Here is a 7,700-nt window from a genome sequence, read left to right on the forward strand (position 1 = left end):
TGTGGGTTCGCTGATGTGGCAGTTTGTGCTGGTCCCCTGTTTGCGCTCAGATGACTTGCCTCCCACCCCCCGCCCCTGATTCGCCTTGCCGTGCAGGGCAAAGCAATGGCACCGTGGGCAAGACACCGTATGTCACCACCACCCACATGGTGGAGATGCGTGACGGCACAAAGCTGCACACCATCGTGTTTGAGCCTGTCAAAGACATTGGCAAGCACAAGGCCGCAGTGCTCATGCGTACGCCTTACGGCGCCACTGGCTTGAAAGGCCTCGGCGAGATGTGGGGTACGGCCCACTGCACACGTGTTTGTGTGTGGGTGGGTGGGTGGGTGTGTGGTTGGGTGTTTGTGTTTGTGTGGGGGGGGGGTGTGGGTGTCTGTCTGTCTGCCTGTGTCTGTTCCTGTGTCTGTGTCTGTCTGTCTGTGCGGTCGTTGAAGGTTTCATGTCGCGTGGTGAGTGTACTCAACATGTCGACAAACCACTGCTGCACATGCTTGCTGCTGCAGTGGATCAAGGGTTTGTGGCTGTCATGCAGGACTTTCGTGGTCGTTACCAGAGCAAGGGCGACTTTATGTGCTGGTTCAATGCCACCAGCGATGGAGCCGACACAATCCAGTGAGCTCACACTTTGTGTGTGTGTGTGTCTGTGCGTGTGTGCGTATGTCTGTGTGTCTGTGTGTGCTTGCTGTAGTTGTCGTAAACAAACCTCAAGTTCATACAATTGTTTAGTTCACACTGCAATGTGCTTTTCTCGCTTTCAACAGCTGGATTAAGAAGCAGTCGTGGTCAAACAAGCGCGTCTTCGCACAAGGTGAGACGCACAGCACGAAGCGGGAAGCACGCAGTCGGCATGGTCAACTTTTCAAACACATACACACACATACAATCTTAGAACGCGCACTGCATGCTCACGCGCAATATTCACGCAATACGCACACACGCGCGCGCGCGCTCACACACATGCACTCACACCCCCACGCACATGCATGTGCGACCTTCCCACTGCACAGGTGTGAGCGCTAACGGCATTGCAGCGTATTTGGAGGAGGCGGATCCCTCTGTTGTGGAGGTGCTGCTCGGGCAGTATGTCGTCGTCGCCACCGCAGAGCTCCACCGCACCATCTTCCAAGGCGGAGGTGAGCACACACACACACATGGGATGCATGAGCGACACAGGAGAGATGGGAGCTGGACACGAAGACACACACACACACACACACACACACACACACACACACACACACACACACACACACACACACACACACACACACACACACACACACGCACGCACGATGGCGCATGTCCCTGCATGAGACAAGGGGGTCTGCATGCTTGGGCTTGTGTTTCGTGTTTGCTCATTCGTTGTCGGTGTGGCTGTTGCCTGCCACTCCATATCTCTACATCTCCGTCTTCCCTTCAACCCTCACCGCTACTGACATTCCCCTTCCCCCGTTGTTCGCCTTTTCCTTCAGCGTATCGCTACTCGCTCATCCATGGCTGGCTCGACGGCATCAAGGAACTGAGCTTTGAGCACAACTTTGTCGACAACGAGGCCTTCAGCTCCTTCTACGAGCCTGTCTCCATGACCGACAAGTGGAAGGATGTCACTGCCCCTGCTGTCCACCTCACGGGCTGGTATGACATCTTCAACCACGTAAGTGGAACGGGAGGGTGGTGGGCGTGGGGGAGGGGTCGTGCGTGCTAACATGCTTGCTTGCTTGCGTGCTTAGTTGCTGACTTTGCTTGTGTGCGTGCGTGCGTGCGTGCGTGCTTGCTTGTTTGGTTTGGTTTCGTTTCGTTTGATTTCATCGCGGGGACAGCGCAAACCACCCCTGCTCTCACACGACGCAACGACACGTTGTTCCGCACCACCGTTGTCCACGTGCCGTTTTGCAGGAGCAACTGCGCGCATACGAAGGCTATCAGACGCAGAGCACCATTGGTCGTGGCCTCAACTTCCTTGTCGTCGTGCCCACAGGCCACTGCCCAGGGGGCGAGGTACGTGTCCAACTGTCTGATGTTATTTCCTATGCCCGCCACCATTGCGAGAATACTTGACTGAGCGCCATCTTGTTTCCACACAATTTGCACCCACGAGCACCCTTTCCTTCTCGTCATCATCATCGTCATCATCATCATCATGACCATCATCATTGACTGCTTCACACTCCCGCCCCACTCGCCTGCCCAAACACACACACACACCCGCTCCAATTGTCTGCTGCAGGTGCCGTGGCCGAATGGCGTGAATGGCATCGCTGTTGCTGAGGCGCTGGCCGTTGCGCTGTTCAAGACGCTCGCCGCTGCTGCGGACCAAGTCGAACGCGCCAATGGCGGTGTGTTTGGTGTCGACGGCGTCGCCTGGGCGAAGCTCTCCACATCGCAGCAGACGGCACTCATCAACGACGTCCACGCGCGTACAGCTGCTGTCTTGCGTCAGGCAAATGCGCCTGTTGTGCAGTATTACGTCATGGGCCCTGCGGGTGCGAGCAGCGCCCCGGGTAAGGGGGCGGGCCCCTTTGGCAACTACTGGGCAGAGGCGGATGCGCTGCCCGTCGGCAAGGCGACCAAGTTCTATCTCAACGGCACGTCCGAGCTGCTCATCAAAGGCACTCCCGTCGAGGGCGGTAAGGTTTGTGTCTGTGTCTGTCTGTGTCTGTGTCTGTCTACGTTTGTGTGTGTGTGTCTGTGTCTGTGTGGCTCTGCCTGTGTCTGTCTACGTTTGTGTGTGTGTCTGTGTCTGTGTCTATGTTTGTGTCTCTGTCTGTGTCTGTCTACGTTTGTGTGTGTCTGTGTCTGTGTGTCTCTGTCTGTGTCTGTCTGTGTCTGTGTCTGTCTGTGTGGAGGATTTGAGCACCAAGCGTGGTGCAAATGCTTGTTAATTCCTCGTTCCCACGTTCTCTCCCCATCTCATCTTGCCTGCTTATTCTCTTTGGCCTCTCCCCTTCCCCATTTCCCTTCCAAACTCTCAGCCAAGGTGAGCTATGTGTACGACCCGAGCGACCCCGTGCCCACGCTCGGCGGTAACAACCTCCTCCTGCCCCAGTGCGGCCCTTACGACCAGCGCCAGCTGGAGAAGCGGGGCGATGTTGCCTCGTTCACGTCTGTCGCTCTTGAGTCGCCCGTCATTGTCAGCGGCGAGATGACTGCACAGCTCTTCGTCAGCACAAACTGCACGTGCGTCTCCCGTACGCGTGTGTGCGTGTGCGTGTTTGCTTGCTTGCTTGCTTGCTTGCTTGCTTGCTTGCTTGCTTGCTTGCTTGCTTGCTTGCTTGCTTGCTTGCTTGCTTGCTTGCTTGGGGTGCTGCATTGCGTGCTTGCTTGCTTGCTTGCTTGCTTGGGGTGCTGCATTGCATGACTGCATCCCAAGCCATCGACTCCAGCAGCTCACACACCCACTGCGTGTTCTTCGCTGGCGGCAGTGACACGGACTTTACGGTGAAGGTGCTTGACGTCTACCCCAACGGCACGTCCATGATGCTGCAGGATGGCATCGTGCGCATGCGCTGGGCGAACGACACCCGCGCCCCGCACCTCCTCACGCCCGGCAAAGTCTACATGGCTGAGGTATACACACACGCACATCCAGTCAAGTGTGGAACGTTGAGGAAAGGCGTGTTCGTCCCTTGCTTGTTGCTCAAGCACTTTCACCACACTCACTCACACACACACACACACGCACGCACACGCACACACGCACACGCACACACACACGTGTGCGCCAGGTGAGTGTGTGGACGACGGCGTACATCTTCAACGCAGGCCACCGCATCCGCGTGGACATCAGCTCGTCCAACTATCCGCGCTTCAGCGCAAACCCGAACACAGGCCGCCCGCTCGCCAACAACTCCACTGCCTCCATCCCTGCAGCCAACACCATCTACACGGGACCAGCATACCCATCTAGGTGTGCACTTGCGCCTCGAGTGTGTGTGTGTGTGTGTGTGTGTGTGTGTGTGTGTGTGTGTTTCGATGTGGATGCTGATGGGTGTGTCGTTGGGGCGTCTTGTTTCAACTTACTGTGTGCTTTCCGCGTCAACATCCACTCACACACCACACCACCATCACCATCACCAACATCTGCCACCATTACCATCACCGGCACCATCACCACCTGCCAACCCAACTCCTCAACCAGGCTCACGCTCCCCGTGCTGCCGAACGACGGCATGCCAACACCACTGGACATCGATGCGGTGCATGCGCGCATCAACGACCTGCTGGCGTCCCTTTGAGTTTCTCCAGTGCACAGCTGCCATCCCATCCGCTTTCCTCGTTGGCCTTGTGTGCTGGTCTTGTGCGCCGGCCTGTGCTTCCCCCCCCCCTTCCGCGCCAGTGTGGTGTGATCATGGTTGTTGGCTTCCACTGTGGTCGTGGTGTGATTGCTGGGATCGAGTATGCACCTCCTCCTGCGCTGTTAAGTTTCCACTTCTTCCTTCAGTCGACAGTCGCTGCTTCGTCATTGAGTCTTTCTGTTACATTACATTATGTTACTCTCTTTCACCAACGATGTACGTTGCTTGCGTGCACTCGGTGCTTACTGCAGAGCACTTGCCTCTTGGTTCTTTGTCCGTGTTCTGATGAAAAGAAAGCAAGCCACCATCAAAGACCAAGCAAGGCCGAAAAGCATACAACCTGCTTGGTGCACACTCAGGAGGGGGGTGGAGTTGCTCATCCTCTTCTCCTCTTCTCCTCTTGGTCTTTGTTCTTTTGTTGGATCGGTCCCTTGCACGAAAGCACGAAAGCACGAAGGCATGCGGCTGAAAGCAATAACAGAGCCACCATCACAAGAAAATGGTTGTAAGAAGCAAGCATTGACGGCTGACTATGTAGTTGATGATGATTCATCAAGGAGAAGTGTGTGTTGGAGCATGTGTACTCTGTACTATGTGTAGTGTAGACATCCACACTTCTTTTACATGCTGGCATTAGGGCATTGTGCTTTCGCTTTCCTGCTTTCACAGACACATCTCCAGCATCCCCAGGCATCCACAAGACACAACGTGTCACAAGAAGGACGAAAGGCACAAATCACGCCAGGTGTAGAGGCACCAAACAAGACGAACACAGGAGCAGCAAGACAGCAAGCAGACAGGCAGAGCCCCCTCCCCTCCGGCCCCCCCCCACACAGCACAGAGCACACACCAAAAGAAAAAACAAACAAAAAAAAAAAAAAAAACTGGCCTGTCATATCCAAGCACCGCGCCAAGCCAACTTGGCACAAACAAACCAGCAAACAAACCACAAGACACACGACACACACACACAAGATGGCGAGCAGACCAGGACCACCGCCGCCAGCGCGCAAGCCGGCAAAGCCTGTGCCAGTGGCCCCCAAGCCTGCATCCAAGCCAGCCCCAGTTGCACCCAAGCCAGGCGCAAGCAAGCCGCCACCTGCTGCGCCACCACCAAAGCCAGCGCCCCCAGCGCCCCCAGCCAGCAAGCCAGCACCTCCGCCCGCACCAGCCAAACCCACAGGGCAGCCACAGCCAAAGCCCAAACCGAAGCCGGCCCCAGCAGCCAAGCCACCCGCCCCAGCAAAGCCAGCAAAGCCCGCACCGCCAGCGGCAAAGCCGGCAAAGCCCGCACCGCCAGCGGCAAAGCCGGCAAAGCCCGCACCGCCATCGGCAAAGCCGGCAAAGCCGGCAAAGCCAGCGCCGCCATCCAGCAAGCCCAATGCACCGGCACAGCCACCGCCCCCAAGCAAGCCAGCCAAGCCCGCACCACCTGCAGCCACCAGTGAAGGAGGCGCACTTCCGCCGCCACCAGACTTCCTGCTCACAGAGTCCTCTCCACCCATCCTGCCGCGCGAGCCCGTGCCCCTGGCCAGCCCGGCGCCGTCCACACCACTCCAGGGTGCCGACGAGGACATCTACCAGAACGTGGAGCACCCGCAGAAACCCACGCTCGAGCAGCCGCCGGCAGAGGCGCCGCCACGCCGCCAGAGCTCCATCAGCACGAAGGCCCCACCCATTTCTGCACCAACCGCAGCACCGCCTGTCAGAACAACACCCGCTGCCACTGCCGCGCCCACAACGCCGTCTCTGCCGCCCCGCGAGCCAAACCCGGCAGCGGCTGTCCCGCCACAGCCCGTCGACTACGGTGTGCCCGAGCACGAGCTCTACGGCAACATCGCCCCCGCTGCACCAAGTGCAACAAGCAAGCCAAAGCTCGCTTCATCCACCCCATCGTCGGCAGCATCCACTGCCGCTGCCACGACGCTGCTGCCGCCGGGCGAGGATGTGTATCAAAACGATGACGTGGTGAAGGCAACCTTGGGTGCGGACACCACGGCTGCCACGCCGCCACTCGCCCCACGTGGCCCCGTGCACCAGCAGCAGCCGCAGCAGCCACCCACGACGCTGCTGCCGCCAGACGAGGACCTGTATCAGAACGAAGAGGTGGTGAAGCAAGTGGTCGGCAGCGATGCAGCAGCAACAGCAGCAACAGGAGGAGAGGCAACACCATCCCTCCCTCCTCGCGCACCCGTGCCGCAGCAACAACAGCCCCAGCCCACCACCCCTCTCGCCCCACCCGAAGAGGTCTACACGAACATCACGCCAGAGATGGCAGCAGCCACCACATCCACATCCACATCCGCATCAACACCATCGCTTCCCCCACGTGCCCCTGTTCCGCAGCAGCAGCAGCAGCCAACACTGCTGCCGGCTGGTGAGGACATCTACCAGAACAGCGACGTCGCAGCACAGCATGCATCTGGAAGCGAGGGCGAGCAAACGCCGTCCCTGCCACCGCGTGCGCCACTGCCACAGCAACAGCCACAACCAACAACGCCTCTCGCACCGCCCGAGGAAGTGTACACCAATATCACGCCAGAGATGGCAGGTGCGACTGCTTCCGACACACCGTCGCTCCCACCCCGCGCACCGCAGCAGCAACAGCCGGCACAACCGACCACGCCGCTTGCGCCACCCGAGGAAGTGTACACCAATGTCACGCCAGAGATGGCAGCGAGCATGGCTGAGGCCAAGCCGTCACTTCCACCACGCGTCCCGCAGCCACAAGAGCAGCCACAACCAACCACACCCCTCGCCCCACCCGAGGAAGTGTACACGAACGTCACCGCTGATGCGGCAAGCGCTCCATCTGCAAACCCAACAGCAAACCCAACAGCAAACCCAACAGCAAACCCAACAGCAACACCAACAGCAACGCCAACAGCAACACCAACAGCGGCAGGCGCGACGGCCCAAGCGGGCGAGCAGGCGCTGTATGGCGTTGCGCCCGAAGACATGCACGAGGACATCAAGGAGATTGTGCAGCACGTGACGGGACAGACCAGGGTGAGCATGACCAATGGTTGGCGTGGTGTGGGGTTTGGGTTGTTGTGTTCTCGGCGAGCGTGCGCGTGTGTGTTGGGGTTGGACCCACCCGTGCTGTTTGTGGTTTCTTACCCACCTTCATCTTTCGCGGGTTGTTCCCATGCCTGTTTGTTCGCCTCTCTCTGACACCCCCCCACACACCCACCCACACACCCACCCACCCACACCCACCCACACCCACCCACACCCACCCACACCCACCCACACCCACCCACACCCACCCACACCCAACCACACCCACCCACACACACACACACTCATTCCAGCTGCGCGCCGGGTCGCTGGCTGCGATGACGATGGACAGCATTCGCGAGAACGTCAAGGAGACGGCGGCAACCGGGTGAGGAGTTGCGT

At 58.8% G+C, this 7,700-nt stretch overlaps 2 protein-coding genes across 2 annotated transcripts in view; both read left to right on the forward strand.

Annotated features, from left to right (window-relative positions):
- Positions 1 to 4,605, forward strand: part of PTSG_11110 (uncharacterized protein) — a 5,042-nt gene extending 437 nt beyond the window's left edge. The window contains exons 2-12 of the mRNA XM_004987973.1: positions 97 to 285; positions 507 to 615; positions 765 to 811; positions 1,011 to 1,136; positions 1,476 to 1,657; positions 1,900 to 2,001; positions 2,231 to 2,630; positions 2,976 to 3,180; positions 3,426 to 3,570; positions 3,729 to 3,910; positions 4,142 to 4,605. Coding sequence (XP_004988030.1) covers positions 97 to 285; positions 507 to 615; positions 765 to 811; positions 1,011 to 1,136; positions 1,476 to 1,657; positions 1,900 to 2,001; positions 2,231 to 2,630; positions 2,976 to 3,180; positions 3,426 to 3,570; positions 3,729 to 3,910; positions 4,142 to 4,238 — 1,784 coding nt within the window. The 3' untranslated portion in view covers positions 4,239 to 4,605. The remainder of the gene's footprint in view (positions 1 to 96; positions 286 to 506; positions 616 to 764; positions 812 to 1,010; positions 1,137 to 1,475; positions 1,658 to 1,899; positions 2,002 to 2,230; positions 2,631 to 2,975; positions 3,181 to 3,425; positions 3,571 to 3,728; positions 3,911 to 4,141) is intronic.
- Positions 4,606 to 5,203: 598 nt separating this feature from the next.
- PTSG_13140 (uncharacterized protein) lies at positions 5,204 to 7,690 on the forward strand (the record flags this gene model as incomplete). The annotated part of the gene is made up of 2 exons (XM_004987974.1): positions 5,204 to 7,307; positions 7,613 to 7,690. The coding sequence occupies exons 1-2, from the start codon at positions 5,274 to 5,276 to the stop codon at positions 7,688 to 7,690; spliced, it is 2,112 nt and encodes a 703-aa protein (XP_004988031.1). The 5' UTR covers positions 5,204 to 5,273.
- Between the last annotated feature and the right edge of the window lie 10 nt (positions 7,691 to 7,700).

This window comes from Salpingoeca rosetta (genome assembly GCF_000188695.1).
Source record: "Salpingoeca rosetta unplaced genomic scaffold supercont1.39, whole genome shotgun sequence".
NCBI classification, from domain to species: domain Eukaryota; class Choanoflagellata; order Craspedida; family Salpingoecidae; genus Salpingoeca; species Salpingoeca rosetta.